At 45.3% G+C, this 16,794-nt stretch overlaps 2 protein-coding genes across 4 annotated transcripts in view; one reads left to right on the top strand and one right to left on the bottom strand.

The window, feature by feature from the left end:
- Window positions 1-2,734, top strand: part of NOB1 (NIN1/RPN12 binding protein 1 homolog) — a 2,820-nt gene extending 86 nt beyond the window's left edge. The window contains 9 exon segments of the mRNA XM_014942302.1: window positions 1-4; window positions 7-127; window positions 271-404; window positions 476-547; window positions 654-791; window positions 919-1,137; window positions 1,477-1,574; window positions 1,690-1,834; window positions 2,148-2,734. The exon segment at window positions 1-4 is cut by the window's left edge and continues 86 nt beyond it. Of these exon segments, the coding sequence (XP_014797788.1) occupies window positions 1-4; window positions 7-127; window positions 271-404; window positions 476-547; window positions 654-791; window positions 919-1,137; window positions 1,477-1,574; window positions 1,690-1,834; window positions 2,148-2,417 (1,201 nt within the window). The 3' untranslated portion in view covers window positions 2,418-2,734.
- A 1,002-nt stretch (window positions 2,735-3,736) lies between these two features.
- NFAT5 (nuclear factor of activated T-cells 5, tonicity-responsive) overlaps window positions 3,737-16,794 on the bottom strand; it is a 63,477-nt gene continuing 50,419 nt past the window's right edge. For all 3 annotated transcript variants that reach the window (XM_014942299.1, XM_014942300.1, XM_014942301.1), the window contains exons 12-15: window positions 16,426-16,574; window positions 13,518-15,954; window positions 12,093-12,339; window positions 3,737-11,204 (exon numbers count right to left, since the gene is read on the bottom strand). In XM_014942299.1, coding sequence (XP_014797785.1) covers window positions 12,101-12,339; window positions 13,518-15,954; window positions 16,426-16,574 — 2,825 coding nt within the window. In that variant the 3' untranslated portion in view covers window positions 3,737-11,204; window positions 12,093-12,100. The remainder of the gene's footprint in view (window positions 11,205-12,092; window positions 12,340-13,517; window positions 15,955-16,425; window positions 16,575-16,794) is intronic.

Raw genomic sequence — 16,794 nt, 5'->3', positions numbered from 1 at the left:
GCGCAGAACCTCTACACCGTGCCCGAGGTGCTGGCCGAGATCCGCGACAGGCCGACGCGCCGCCGCCTGGCCGCCCTGCCCTGCCAGCTGCACCTCCGCCGGCCGCGGCCCGACCTCCTGCGCCTCGGTGAGTCACCGAACCGACCGGCCCTGCGGCCCCCACCGGGATCCCCCACCACGGGGAGGCCCGGCCCGCCCGGCTCCCTGCGGCCTGGCCCGGCCCGGCGGCTTCTTTATCCCTCCCTTCCTCCCCGCACCCCCTCCCCGCAGTCACCGACTTCTCCAAGAAGACCGGGGACTACCCCAGCCTCTCGGCGGCGGACCTGCAGGTGCTCGCCCTCACCTGCCAGCTGCAGGAGGAGACTGACGGCCTCGGCTGCCTCCGCTGGGAGCCCCAGGACAAGGTAAGGGCCACCCCCCGGGGACGGGGACACCTCCCCAGGACACCCAGCCGACCCCCTGCCTGCCTCCCCAGGTGCAGCTCAGCTCCACCCCGCGGCACCCCGAGGCCCCCCTGCACCTCGCCGGCTTCCACCTGCCCACCAAGGTAAGGGACAGGGACACAGCACCCCGAGGGAAGGCCCTGGGGAGGGGATGCAGCCCCGCAGAGCCCATGGAGGGTGAGGGACCCCCTGTCCTGTGTCCCCCCACAGCACAAGCACCCGGGGAAAGGCCAGTGTCAGCCCAGCCCTGAGAGGAGCACGGTCCCCTGTGAGGGTGATGAGTTCAGCTCCTTTCTCTACTGGCGAGCCCCCCTGCCCAGCATTGAGGACGAGCTGCAGGAGCTGCTGGTGAGACCTGGAGCTTTGTCTCCTCGCTGTCCTTGCTACCCTGCTTTCTGGGTGGCTTTTCCTGCATGGTGCTGTGCTACACTGGGAGAGCTGTGTCTGCCATAGCTGACTGTCTTCTCCACCCCAGAAAGCTCAAGCCATCTCCATTAGCCCAGAGACCACCAAGGAGCACCAGAGCTCTGAGGATGGGGCCAGCGCTGAGGAAGAAGAGGATGAAGAGGAGAGCGATGATGAGGGTTGGATAACACCCAGCAACCTCAAGCAGGCCCAGCAGGACACGGGGCACTTTGACACTGCTTCCGCTGACGTCCAGGTCGGCTGCGTCACCACTGACTTTGCCATGCAGGTGGGTGCTGGCTGCTGCCCTGCGGCGGACGGGCTCCAGCCTTGGGCTCAGCTGATGCCCTGTGGGCATTGTACCTCCCCTGCCCATCAGGGGGCTGGCAGCGTGGGCCCCAAACCTCCAGGAACATGAAGAGAGGAGCGCCCTGCTGAGTCCCCTGGGGCAGGATGAGACCAGCTTTGTGACAGCTCCTTTTATCTTAAAAACAGCCAGTTCTGTCCATAGCAGAGACCTCTGCAAAGCCCATTGGTGTCGCTTCTGTCGGCCCCTCGCTGCCTGGGCTGGCAGACCCCGCTTAAAGTCCCAGCTCACAGCGTCCCGGTTTCTCCCTTCTCGTTGCAGAACGTGCTGCTTCAGATGGGCCTCCACGTGCTGGCGGTGAACGGCATGCTGATCCGCCAGGCCAGGAGCTACATCCTCCGCTGTCATGGCTGCTTCAAGTGAGCGTGTGGGCACAGAGCCCTTGGCTGGGTGTGCGGGTGATCCTGCTCCTGAGCTGGGCCTGTGTTCCACCACCCAGGGAGCAGTAAAACCCCCCCTGTCCCTGTCTTGCAGGACCACGTCAGATATGACCAAGGTTTTCTGTCCCCACTGCGGCAACAAGACCCTGAAGAAGGTCGCAGTGAGCGTCAGCGATGACGGGAGCCTCCACATGCATTTCTCCCGCAACCCCAAGGTCCTAAACCCCCGGGGGCTCAGGGTGAGTAGCTGTGCATCCCATGCTGGGACAAGGGCCTGGCCTGTGGTCAGTTCTTCATTTGCTCAGCTCTTCTCTAGAGGGCTGCAGTCACCTTCATAGAATCATAGAATGGTTTGAGTTGGAAGGGACCTTAAAGATCGTTGAGTTCCAACCCCGCTGCCATGGGCAGGGACACCTCCCACCAGACCAGGTTGCTCAAAGCCCCATCCAGCCTGCCCTTGAACACCTCCAGGGATGGGGCAACCACCTTGAAGTCCCTCTGAGAAAAAGTCACCCCCAAAGCGAGTTTTAACAACCTCTTTTCTCTTGGCAGTACCCGCTGCCGGCCCCCCGAGGAGGGAAGCACGCGAACAACCCTCACCTGGTGGAAGACCAGCCCTTCCCACAGCAGCGACTGTCCCGCAAGGCCAGGCAGAAAACCAACGTCTTCGACCCCGATTACATCGCCAGCATCTCACCCTTTGCAGAAAACGACATCTACAGCCGGGCGGCCAATCTGCAGATCCGGGACGCCGCCCTGGGCGCTGGCAGGAGGCGCCTGAACCCCAACGCCGTGACAAAGAAGTTTGTGAAGAGGAGGTGAAGGGCAGTATGGGGCCCCTGCAGCTGCTGCTGTGAGGGAAGGACCATCTGCCCGGGCCTTGCATGTTGCTCCCGAGGCCTGAGGGCTCTGGGAGGGCAAAGCCTCTTCCCAGTACCCTTCTGAATGAAGGCAGCTGCCTGGGCAGGGCCTTTCTTTCTATGCTTTTCTGGTGCCTGAAGAGTGGCCAGTGACTGGGGGTGACAGTCATCGGGACTGTCGGAATGGGGGAGAGAGCTGGGTGAGACAGTGGCTTCCCTGCTCGGCCCCCAGGATGCCCCACGCAGTGGCCACATTGCTAATAAACACAAAAACCCGTAGCCCCATGGCTCAGTCTTGTTTTTGTGGCTCCCTGTGCCAGGCTTGCAGGCTGGGGTCTGCCTTCCTCTGAGTCTCGAGAGGAAGAGGCGGCTGAGGAGAGATTCTTAGGGTGTTTTCTTGTGCCTGATGGCACCACAGTGGCACTAACAAGGTGGGTGGCTAATGAATACTTGCAGTAGGGCTGGCAGCTCTGGAGGGGCAAGAGCCAGCAACAGGGGCATTTGCCCCCCTGCAGCACGGCCATGTCTGACCCTGGCAGTGGGCACACTGAAGGGGGAGACACTGGGGCAGCACTAGAGGAAAGCCTTAGGGATCAATCCACTCAAGTCCTTCACAGCACCCTCCCTGCCCAGCTCTGGGGGCGTTTGCAGCATTTCTTCTTAGCCCTGTTGTAATTTTTCAGTATTACAGAATCACCCCATGGTCCTACCGGAGGTTACATCCCCACAGGAGGTCAGCAGGAAGGGGGACACGCACCCAGCAACCCCTATGTTATTTTGTAGTACGTTGGCATAAATACGCCAAAGATGCAGAGAAAGTAGGACACTGCTAATTCTGGAGAGGCGGTTAATTAAGATTTTTGGGCTCACAGCCCCCAGACCACCTGGCAGAGAGCTCTGCATCTGCCTCAGGTCCCTCACGGACAGAGCCCTGCTTTGGATGGACTATGAAAAAAATTTCTTTGAACACTTTTGTAATTTGCAGGTTGGGGTTTGGGTAGTAAGATGATATAGATGGTTATTTTGGACTTAACACCACAAAATCAGAAAGAATGCAGTATTATTATTTTTTTTTAAAGTGCACACAATGACACGGTGCCTTTTCTTACGCAACAACTCCAGCGGGATACACCACAGGCACAAATCATCACGGGCTCCTGCCTCCCCAGTTATTTCCTGACCCGAGCACCAGATGGTTCCCAGACGGGTTTACTCCGTGCTGAAGAATGGACTCTTTCTCCCAGCAGAGAGGAGATGCCCTTGAAAAAAACACAACAAGACTTTACACTGCAAAATGAAAACTTTCATTGTTTTATTCTTGACTGCAGCTGTTTACAGAAATATAGTTGCGAGTATACAAATGTCCCAATAGAAGCAAAATATTTTTATTTTTTAATATTCAACAAGTTATCACAGGATAGCTAAAAACATAGATGCAAATGAAATATCCCCTCATAGAACAAACTGAAAACACCGGGAATCAGTGCTTTGAAAAATCCCAACTACGAAAGCCATATACACAGAAATGCACAAAGGAATATCTGGTGCTACTTTTCACGTTGCAGGACAGTGGAAGAGGCAGCTCAGCGGTCGATCAGTGCGCCCCAGGAAGGCATGGCAGAAAGGCAGGTAAACCACTCAAAGATGCAGCTCGTGACAGAAGTAGAAAGCTCTGCTCTGACATTTTTGGGGGGTTTTTTTGGAGCTTACTCATTAATAATGAGCTCAAATGTAAGTATATTTCAAATCACCTCATTGCAAAGAGCGCCCAGAATGAAATAAATAAAGGCAAAAAAGAAAAAAAGCTTTGGGAATACTGTGGATTTCTAAGCAGGACACTGGAACTTGTTCCCAGTTTTGCAACACCCACGAAGTGCCACACTCTCCTTTCGACAGGGATCATCCCCCCAAGTGAGCACCATTAGCCCGACCTCCGGAACAGCCACGCTCCAGTGTGGGGACCCGCCTGCACAAGGGATACTTGGGCCAGACCTTCTCCTGCTCACAGAGGGGCAGCTCCAGGGACTAAAGAGAAGTGACGGCCATTTACGTGATCTGAACACAGGGACCCTTTCCTAATCTGAGTCCTGCAGCAAATGCAAACAACTGGAATATTTTACAGCGGGTGGCTGCTGGGCGTCGGAGTTACGGAGTCTGACCAAGCACCTGAGAGAGGGTGTTGGTGTGTGACCCCCAGCAAGCAGGGAAATCCTCAGATTCCCCACCCTTGTCCCAATACCCTTCAATGTTATGAGGCAATTTAATCAACTGTAACAGCAAAAATTACAGATCTCTGGAAACAGCGGAGATCAGCGGAGGTGCTCTGATAAAGTCTGTTCCAGGACAATAATGTCTATCGATCAACCTCGTATCAAATAGCAGTGGAACACACCTGATTTCATGAAGGGTCGTGGCGGACACCACACATGCTATTGATTTTATCATCTGGTTTTCTGTTAGTTTAATTCAACACCCGCCTAGACACATTCCTGCACAACCTGCTCTTCGTGGACCTACTTTGGCAGGGGGTTGGACTAGATGATCTCCAGAGGTCCCTTCCAACCCCGTATCATTCTGTGATTCTCACAGAGTCTGTAAGAAATCAGTACAGGTTGGGGCAGGGTTCCTCACGGCCAGAAACCAAGGAGAGCTTTCACCAGCTTTCAAGGAGAGAGTTTCCTAGATAGTGACTGTCGTAATACAACATCAGTTAAAAAAAAAAAAAAATTAAAAAAATTAAAGATGCCTGCCTTTTTGAGAACAAAGAAGAATGACGGATTGAGCTTCACCTTCCCGATCCAAACGCAACCCAGCTGAGCAGCAGCCACTGGGATCCTTTGCTATGCAAGAACCATTAATAACCCCACTGGGAGGGAGCTGCCGGTGTCAGTCCAGCTCCTCTGGAGCAACACAACCACCGCTATTCCCTGTGGGCACCAGCTGCTGGGAGACTGAGAACGGAAAGGTCCTGCAGTCAGGAATCACTCGAGGGAAGCCGTCAGGGGAGCACACGGATGCAGGAACCCTGAGCTGCTGCTCCTGCCTTTCCTGAGCCCCTCCAGCAGCCAGCTCTCAAACAGGCTGTCAGTTCTAACACCTCATCTGCAATTATTAATAAAAAAATATAGAAAAATACAAAAGTACAGCTGTTTTAAATCCACGGATATTAGTGACGTTCACAAGCAGAGCAAGTTTCTGGAGCAACGTTACCAAGAGCGCCATGTGTACAGTACTGAAAGGTGTTCATACAACTAGTAATGAGTTACTACAAAAAACCTTGGTAAATAACCTCAAAATAAGGAAAAAGTAATATTCTTTCAGGTTTATAAAAATGTAAATATGTATTATATGCGGTTGTCTACCAACTATTTATATATAATAGATAATACGATTCCTCTATATACATATATATATAACCCTAGAATATACAGGCATTGGATATTTACAGATCTATACAGAGTATAAGAAAGGAAAAGCCTCTCCTCCTGTGTAACCCCTCAGAGCCCCAAATGCAACCAGAGAATTTACGAGTACACTTTTACAGGAGTTTATCTGCTGCTGTGTTTTTCCTCACATCTAAGTAACATTTATCCCATTTCCACTTGGGATCCCGTGTGCCGGGTTCCCAGCCCACAGTGTGCACAGACAGACAGACAGACGTGCCTCAAGTGACTCCCATCACATGCAACTGGCAGAATTGGTCTGAATATGAACATGAAGCACTCGCAATCTATCCCAAAATAAGAAAAAAAACCCAAAACAAACAAACAATCTCAGTATCAATTCCCTTTTAGCTTCTAAAATAATGGAGCTGCCACCAGGCCCTCTGGAACACAAAAAAACAGCTATTCTCTGAAAATAAGTTTTGCACTAATGAGAAGTCACTGATCAATATTTTCTTCTTCTCACCTTCTACCCACAGCTCATGGCTCAGAGCGTGCAGAGCAATCCATTCTCCTCGTTCTTGCTCCACCACTCAGACAAATGTCCGCAATCCCTTGTGCTCCTCTCCTGTAATTACCCCAAAAAACTACCCCAACAGTTTGCCAGGCAGAGGCTCAACACTCAAACACTGAAAATTCCTTCACTTTGAATGACTGTGCACGTGCACGTCTGCACACACACACACACACACACGGGGGAAACTACACATAGCTTTTTTTAGTCCAATAACAACTTTTTTTTTGATTTTACTTTTTACTAAATCACCTTTCCTGCTACTGAAATAGTGATTTAAAGAATGTTTTAAGACAAATGCAAGCCTCTGACTTTTTTGGTGTTCTTTCTGAGGACTCAGGGAAGATAAGAGAGTAGAAAATCTATTCAGACAACTTCTCTTTTTACTATATCCCAAATCAAAATCACAACGGAAGCTTTTAAAAAGAAAAAAAAAAGTCTAACTTATCTAAATTAGGGGAATGTCCACTGATAGAGCCGCCCAGACTCTCAGTATTTCCAGTAAAAAAAAATCTGCCAAAGTAACAAACGCTCAACTGTTCATGCTTTATCTTAAAACTAAATAGGAAATAACCACCCTCTCAGTAATTAAAAGTAATTATAATAAAATGGTTGGTGATTAAACATCCACTTTGAAACAGCAAGGCTGAAATTATTTCTTGAACTGGTTTTCTGTTAAAATAATAGCACAGCATTTGGCTTGAATAACTGCTGAAAGATCAGACAGTCGAGAGGCAATTAATATAAAAAAAAAACATGGACTTGATAATTAAGCACAAAGCACCAGTAACTTCCCACCAGAGGGGATGTTAATAACTCTGTAGTATGTGTTATTTATATGGTGGGGTTTTTTATACACATACACACACAGAGTACATAAGTGGACAAGAGAACACATGCAGAAGTCCCGCCTGGTGGCGAGCAGGTCCCTCTCCCTGGGTTTTCATCTGTGCCAAAAAATCACTGTTGTGTAAACCACCACGTGCCAGGGATGCTGCGCAGAGAGGGGGCCACGGGGGCTGCAGAGGTGTATGTACAACCAGAGAGCGCAGCCCACACTTAATACAGAGGATCAGACTGAACAATTCTTTAAGAGCGAGGTCAAGCAGCAGAAAAAACAAGATACAGAAACCCCATCCCAGCAATGCAGCTCTGCAGGTTTTCATTTTTCTCCTACTGATGTCTTCTATAGGGATATGACAGTAACTCCCCCGTTACAGTCATGTCAGGAACTTTAAAATTGGAGAGACTTATGTCTCACTATTTTCTTTCTCAAGCAAAACGGACTAGACCCGATAGTGCTCACAGGCAGCAGTGCCAGCGCGTGGAGGAGTAAACACAGGGATGGAGGGGAAAACAAAAGGCAGAGTAAGCTCCAATTATCAGTATCAACTGCTTAGATGGTAAACCTTCAGGACTCAGATAAAACACAAATGTGGCTCACACTGTTCTTGGGTCTTTCTGCCATGAAATCCCGCAGCCTGTCTTTAAGCTCTTTATTGGCCGATCAAACCTCTCTTTATCCTCTGTAAGAGCTGTCTGCAAGCAGCAGTTCCAGCACTAATCAACCGCTGAGCGATCCCTTCATTCATAAGACAAATACTTTTTGTAACCAAATTACGTGTTCAAAGTGTTGTACATTTAAACATTGACCTAAAATGAACAAGATAAATTTAACACAGGAATAGACAGGTGTTATCCCGAAGTGAAAAATGTGATAGCACAGCCCTTTTTTTTTTTTTTAGATTTATTTTTTTTTTACAATTTTTTTTTTTCTCTTCTCTTCATAAGCAACCAAAAATACGCACACAATTCAAACATACCCTTCCCCTGGAGCTGTAGCAGTCTTGGTATGAAGTTCTCTTTTGGACACCCATCTTGTTAAATGGAGAATTGGTCCCTGGTGACTTGGCACTGAACAACAGCACTTCAACGTAAGGATACACCCTTTCGGAACAACGGAACAAATTGAAGCAGCACACAAGTGAATGGATCATTCCTATTACTTCTTCTGTGTATGAAGGCCCCAGGTGACACCCAACAGCTTGTCCTGGGATTGCCATCCTGCAAAAGCCACCAGTTCATTTTTGAATAACTGGCTATCGACTTCCACGACCATCTGGAAGTTGTTTCGGTCCATAATTCTCAGTCTTCTACATAGCCTCATATAGCATTTAGTCAATGCTGCAAGATCCTTGTTCTCACGTCATGAACCATTAGAGGATTTTGTTAATATTTTGTCTTAGCAGGAAAAAAAAAATAATAAAAAAAAAATCACAGAAAGAAAAAGTATGGTTCAGGGTTATAAAGCCGCTCTGGACATTATGAAGCAGGGAATTCTTTTTATCATGATTAAAATTTTAAACATTTTAGCATAATCATAAATTAAGAGTTAAAACACAGAGGCGCTAATAATAAAATATTAAATAGACAATGATAGTGGATAAAAGCTGAATGGCTCATTCTGAATGAAACCCCGTTATCTTATATACGCCTAAATGCCTACGGGTTTCCTCACTAGATCGTATTGCTGAGTGACAGACACATCAAAACACACAGTGAAGCTTCTCATAGCCAGTTGGAACAAGAAATTGCCTGATGGAATGGCGAGAGATGAACAAGTTATTTATGTTGCAAAAAGTACTTAAATACTCAATAAAGACATAACAAACCCCACCCCACCCCACTGTTATCAGACGCCACGTTGTGGTAGAACATCAGACAAACTCACAAATTTACCACAAAAATGTGTGGCAAAAAGAATATTTTATATATATGTATATATATAAATTTTTATATTTATGCCAATGTACTCACTCAGTACAAATAGCAAAATAGTATACCATTTCCTAAATACAAAATATAGCTTTCCAAAAAAATGAAACACACATTAGATATAAACCATCCAAAACTTGAACGATTGAAAACTGTATTCAAAATTAAATGACCCAGAGCAGGTCTCTTTCTGAAAAGTTCCCTTCATATCGGCAAGAAGCCTTACTACTGAAAACGTAATTCAATGCCTCTCAATGAGAGAGAGAAAGAGAGAGACAGAAAGAGAAAGTGAACGTTATGACAGACCGACAAACAGGAAAAACCATTAAAACAAACAAAAAACTCTACACGGCTCAACTAAGCACACGAGTTAAGGGAAAAAACACACAGTAAACAGACTAGAGTAACTTAAAAACCATTTACAGACTATTCTTTGTTATTTAAAATAACAAAAATGAAAAAAATGACATGATACCAACTACACTCTACCAAGGCATAATAGCCATACATGACAGCTGTTTGGCTCTAACCGCAGCAACAGCTTTCTACGTGCAGAAGGAGAAGAAACGAGTATCTGAATGAGGCTGTAGTGAGATATCACAAAACTGTCCGGATAGTTGGAGCACCCAAAAAAATTCACACGCCTCACAATACAACTGCATGGTCTGGAGTGGGTTGTTTTTACATTCTGTAACATCAGTCAATTATATTTTTTTTTTTTTAAATTTTTTTTTTAAATTGAGACATGACGATCTCGAAACTAGACTTGGGGATTGTAGGTATTTAAAAAAAAAATCACTTCAAAACTGCAATGAGCTTAATATGCTACAAAGATGCAACAGCTCAGGATGAAGTGAAATTTTCAAGAATGCTCAGAAATGATGTAATTTGCCCCCTACTTGGAGTAAAGTCAAGCTGAAGATTTACATCAGTGACAGCTGGAAAATGACTGGTTAAGGGGGATTTCTGCATTGAGAAGGTGGTGGAGAAATTGCTTCCTCTTTCTCCTTAATCCTTGATTATTTGTCAAAGCTCCTCCTGACTAAGCAATTTAATGCCATTGATTCCTAAAAGCTGCTTCTGATCCTCAAAGCCAGTAGGATATTTATGCTTTTTTAAAAAAACTGAAGGAGAGAGAAGGAAAACCATGGAAAGAACGAAAGGGAGAAGGCCGGGTTGAGAATGGCTAATGCAGCTTTCCAGAGTTCTAACCCATACAGTGAGAGACACAGAGTTCTCTCCTCAGCCAGGCAGAATGTTCCTTTCAAACTGAAGGTATTTTAGAGGATAAGATTTTAAGAGCACAATTTAATTCAAAGTTCCCCTTCATTTCTTCACTTTGTTAGAGCCACCAAAGCCTTGCTCTATGTACAGTTACACGTAAGAGACATGGAAAACCATTAATCACATTCTCAGATGGGAAGCGCCCACCTCTGGCTATCTACAGCAGCAAGCAGTTCTCTGCTTGTGTATTACAGTTATCAATATTTTTCATTGCCACCTACTGCAATTAACAAATAGCAGTATTAGCTCTCCCACTCAACTGTAAAACCTGTGATCCCTTCACTTTCTGACACCTACGAGCTCACGTCACAGGCATTTGATGTTTCTGCTTCACAAGCTTTTCTAGTCAAAACGGGATGTGAAGAAGGAAGAGGAGGAAGGAAAAAAAGAGTAAACGTGGTAACATGTATTACCTTCTAATAACAATAATAACTGACCAGATATGCTTTAAATTGAAAGAGCACCCCACTGTTAATGAGGTTTAGGAATCTAGTAACAGTACAATCCCATGCCCTAGTTAAAACAAAGCATAGCTTTTCAGCATTATTGGCACTACAAATCCCAAATACTATGGTCATAGCTTTAGGTGCTGGACGCTGCAATTGGCCACGTGTGTGCTCTTTAGAGAAGAGGGCCACTTTTTGACAGAAGCAATCAGTTCCACACAGCCTAATCCAGAGTCGGAAGGTCTGAGAGGATCTGGGAAATCATCGCTTTTTTCTTCACAGATTTTCTGCAGGAACAAACAAGCAAGTGAAAAGGTTAGGCATAACTGACAAAAGTCATTGTCTTCTACATAGTTCCTTCACCTTCAAAGTGTGCTTTGCAAGCAGACACAAAATTACGAGTATCAGAACACAGCACTCTCTCATAGAGAGGATTACTCTCCTTCAATTTATTTATTTTTTTTTTAAAGTTCATAACTTTGTGTGCAAAACAGTTTAGATTAGAAAATGAAGTATATCACTGAAGTGAAACTCACGGAGGATTTAGGATGGCAGCACAGTTAACTAGAGCCATGTTACACACTGTGGACAATACCAGATTCCAGAGTCCTCCTGGTACTTGGAACTAATTTGTAGTCAAAACCTCTTTCACCTCTCAAAAAGGCACCTTCTAAGAGCAGAACGTTTCCTAGTAACAGCCGACTGTGACAGCTCACTTTAACAAAGACTCAGCATGTGGCACAATCTCAATAGCTGCCATATTCTACCGACATTACGTTATTGTAACCCAGGGGGCAACCTCAGAATAGTACAGACTTGAGATGTTCTTTACTCAATAAGCCTTAACTTTTTAACTACAGTCATATTTCATAACACTTTTATCTGCCAAGCTGTTGGTGATCTGCTCTGCTTCCTAGTGAAGTACGAGACGGTAACAGCAGATGACAAAACATACAGCAACTGAATGACAAGACCCCATCTCAACTGCTTCACACAAATTCCAACCTCTGACTGTTTTTAATAACTCTTCATTCTAGCCACTGGTATTCTGAATTCAGCAATACTGGTAATTTAGCTGATCCCTTTGAGTATGGTGTTATGCTCCCAAGTAAAGACTTACTGAACAAAAGTATATGTGGCAGGAATGAACCACAAAACCGAAATACGCTACTTACTTGACTAATTAAAACGAGCCAGCCATATTGTTCCCCTGGTTTTGCAACGACACAAGCAGATCATCTATTTTCTCAATATTCTGATTGGTTGCCATAGCTGAGGGTAGTGGAGGAGTCTCAGATATCTGCTGGGAGAGAAGCGTTGGCACTGCCGCTTGTCCCTCGCTCTGTGGCTGACCTGGCTGACTGATAGCCATCAACTCATCCGGCAACGAAGCTGGTCCAGAAGTCAGCAGCTGCCCACAGTCTGTGAAGCAGGGAGGGAAGAACAAAGGACCGTTTAAATTGGGTTAATACATGCAGTGAATTAGCCAACTTCTTTACATATATCGACTATAAACTGTGTAGAAAGTTACTTGCACTTCTGTTCACATGACCACCTTTGGTCATTACTCTCTCAGGGTGTAAGCACAAGGTCAAGGTGTACATATTGAATATGTGGACACTGTCTTTATGACCAAAGACTGTTAACACCCCAGAGGGCAATACTTAGCTAGAAGAAAACCAGAATGCATGGCATAAGTGTTGAGTTAATTACAGATGTGTCATCTTCAGTTCAAAGTATCCACTAGCTCCTCCTATAAATCTGCAAATGGTGTCACATTCTCCTATCATTATCTTCAGCTTCATGGAAAGGCTTGGGTGTATATGGCCTGATTGTCAAAGAGTTCATACAACAAAGTACATATTCAGGTGTAACCACAGGCCAAGCACACAGCTATGGCTTTCTGTCCAGATCTTTTTTAAGATACTATAATCATCATCTGCATCTGTTACTTCTGGAATTTCACAGGAACATACAGCCCTTTACAGGCAGATGAAAGGATCTACGACCCAAAGAACTTGTCACAGACCCTAGATTCAGAGATGAGATATGGAAAATTGCAGGCTTATAAAATTAAAGGGGTTTCAAATACACTTCAACAGACTCTCTTCTGGACTTCTAAAATCTTTGCTTTTCTTCAACAATGTGTGGAGAAAGTCATTGCATAAATCGTGGAAACAAAATGCAGCAAGACAAAGATTAGTGGAGCTGTCTTAAGAGAGCATAAGCACATTTTTTTAACATGTGTGTACTTGTTAAAAATATTTGCATGTGTTATTAATAATATTTTATATGTATTTATAGATATACTTATTTCTGTATAGACACACACAATTCTAAGGTGGTTTTGTCACACGTTAATGCTATTTATATGTATTTATAGATATACTTATTTCTATATAGACACACACAATTCTAAGGTAGTTTTGTCACACGTTAATCCTAAATGTGAGAAGACTAATGTATATTCTCAATTGTACTGCTACATTACTTATTCCAGAATTTTATTATTTTTAAAAAATATTTTAGAACTGAACAATTGTCTCACAGACTCCAATTAGTAGCTCTTCTAAACCATAAATTGGGCATCTACCACTTACTGTTTTGAATGCCAAACAGGAATATTCCTGATGTTTGCTGAGATGAAGCAGGAGAATTCTGCAGCTGGTTGATAGCACCTCCCGCTGTGTTGTGAAATAAAGAAGCTTGTTGCTGTGGAGGGGAAGCAGTTCCTTGCATTCCTGCCATGCTGTTTTGAGAAGAGTACATAGGAGACTGCTGCAGCTCTTGCTGGCTCATACTGTTCTGCAAGGCAGACATGGAAGCTGAAGAGATGAAGAGGGTGACTTGTTGCTCTTGAGAACTTGGTGACCCTTGGACCAACTGAATCTGGGGCGAGTTATGGAAGATGGCTGGCTGCTGTGCTTCAGCCTGGTTGGATCCAGGATTCTGAAGAGAAGACACTGTAGTCTGACTCTGGAATTGCATGGGCTGCTGCTCCTGGTTCATTGATGCCATGTTAGTCTGTGGATGAAAAATGGACTGGCCTTGTTGCTCCTGATTGGTAACTGGGTTTTGATTTGGATTGAAAATCATGTTCTGCTTTTGAGATGCAATTGTACCCATTGCATTTTGATTACTGAACATCATGTTCTGCTGTTGCTGCTGCTGCTGTTCTTGAGACGGAGGACTACTCTGAATAGCAACCATCGAATGCTGAGGCTGGAAGATGGCTCCTTGTTGGTTCTGGGGAATTGAACTGGACTGCATGGAGCCTAATGACACTTGAGACTGAAACAAACCTTGCTGAGCAGGCTGAGTCTGGGGCTGTTCCTGGGGAAGCATAGAACTCTGGATGTGAGAGATCTGTGTCTGCTGCTGGAAAGAAGTCTGCTGTTCAGTGTTTGTTGCTGTCTGAAGAGGAGAAATGGAATTTGGGCTTGTAAAGAATGACATCTGTTCTTCCTGAGTTGCAGGGTTGTTCATTGAACTCTGGGAGAGGAACATGTTAGCAGACTGCTGGTCTTGAGGAACTGAAGAGCTCTGTAATACACCCATGGTGTTCTGCGAGTGGAACATCGGAGGCTGCAGCTGATCTGAGGAATTAGTACTGGTCTGGTTGTGGACAATGGAATTTGGACTGTGAAAAATAGAGCCTTGTGCTTCCTGTGATATATTTTGAGCATCACCGATAGGATTCTGCGAGTGGAAAAGCTGAGCTTGTGAATGTGGAGACTGCTGCATAAAGCTTCCCGACTGAATAGACATGATTTCTCCGCCCTGCTGGAAGAGAGCACCTCCTTGTTGTTGAGTTCCACTTGCCTGAACGGTCATCATGTTTTTGGTAGATGAAAAGAGATTAACTTGAGATTGACTTTCTCCACTATGCTGCATCTGAACCATGGTCTGAAATACGGTACTTTGCATCTGTTTACTCTGGCCTGAAGCTTCTTCTCCATCTGCAGAATTTGATGCCTGAAACATAGTAGGTCCATTGTTGGAGACCTGCTGCTGAGCAGCAGGAGTAGTCTCACTTCCAGAAACACCAGGAGATGAAGAGAATATTTCACACTGCATTTGCATGTCTTCGCTTGTTGATAACCCACTCATTATGTGAGAAGCCTGCTGGTAAACAGGCGACTGCTGGAGGGCTCCATTCCCTGACGTTGTCGAGGAGAACAAATCGGACTGCATCTGTGTTGCAGCTTGGCAAATGTTCTGTTGGATTCCTATCACCATTGCTGCAGAAGTCTCCATCGCCTGCTGCTGCTGCTGCTGTTGTTGCTGCTGTTGATTGGACAGTGCATTTTCAGGCTGTGAGTGAACATTTTCAGCTCGTCCAGGCAAAAGATTCTCTGGTCTGGAATGGACAGCTGTGTCTGATGAGGAGAATATCCCAGAATTGACACTATTTTGTATCTGGCTAACTTGCTGAAAGATATCTGCGTTTAGCTGATCTTGAACATCCTCACTGCTGTCTGAACCAGAAAATAAAACAGAAGACAACTGCTGTTGAGCTTCCAATACCTGTTGCACCAAGTCAACGTTTCCATTGCTGCCAGTGGCAGTGTTAGTTGGAAAATTCCCAGCTTGGAGTTGCTGTATAGTGTTCTGTAACTGACTCACGCCGCTTGCCGATGAGAAAATACTTGATGAAATCTGTTGCTGCAATGCCTGTGCTGGTTCTGAGAGTGTAGACTGCTGTTGTTGTGATGCATCAGTTAATTGTGACAAAGTGACCACTGTGCCATCTGATTGCAAGACTTCCCTAGTTTGGGAATCTCTTGTTTGGAACTGTGCAGCTTGCTGCAGTAACGCATCGCTGTTCTGCAGCTGACCTGGAGCAGAGACTGCTGAAAAGCTACCAGGCTGGGAAATGTCCTGCGTTTGGATAGTAGTTAGTGTCTCTGCATTATACACCTTCGGCTGTATTTGTTGCTGGTTTTCATTTTCAGAAGGTAAATGGGAAGCAGAAGTTGATATGCCGGACATACTGTTTTCCAATGTTTGTTGAGTTGGTCCAACCACATTTGAAGCCTGAAAAGAACAATACATTAAGCAATTTGTAAGCTTACTCAGGTTGTGCTTACAAAATTTCTACCAATCCACTACGTTCAGATGAAAGATTTCCCCAAACAAGGGAGCAAATGATGAGCAGTGGAAACGCTACTTCAAGGAAGGAGTCAAGGTACAATCTAATGATAGCAATGCTAGAAGTGACTAAAATAATATTCTTACAGTAATTTACTAGTTCTATGTCACATGGAAAAAAAAAAAATTACATCATAGCATCACTAACCAATCCATTTGCATGCAGGAACAAGATAAGTTACTTCCAAAGGAAATTGTCTATTATTTCAATCATGCTCTCTGATCACAGTTTGCCCAGACCAATCTCAGACATATTTTCCCTGTGTGTTGCTCTTCTCCACTATTAGAACATGGACTGGTGGGTAAATGTAACTAAGACTATTAAAGCTACTGTCTGCAGATCACAATCAAACTTACCTTGAATACAGGGGGAGATCTTTTTTCTGCACTTACTTCCATTGGAGCCACATCTTCATTCTTAATCATACTGCTTGGCATGAGTGGAGTTATCAAGGCACTAGGAAGAATGTTTACCTTCTCCAGGTTACAACCAGTGGCTTTCACTGCTGCAGTCACAAATAAAAACAACAGAAAGGCAATGAAATGTTAACATTCACCATACAAAGAGCAGGTTCCCAGTGGTGGCCAGCTTCCCATCTTACTTTTCAGAGCTACCATAAGAGCTCTCATTCTGATGTTAGACAGTAACATGCAGAGGGACTATTGCAATCATTTGAATACTTCAAATGATCCTAGAAAAAAATCTCAAACCTTCAAAGGTTATTT

This window comes from Calidris pugnax, unplaced genomic scaffold, assembly GCF_001431845.1.
Source record: "Calidris pugnax isolate Ruff unplaced genomic scaffold, ASM143184v1 scaffold28, whole genome shotgun sequence".
Taxonomy (NCBI): Eukaryota; Metazoa; Chordata; class Aves; order Charadriiformes; family Scolopacidae; genus Calidris; species Calidris pugnax.
This window is presented reverse-complemented; position numbering and strand designations above follow the sequence as displayed.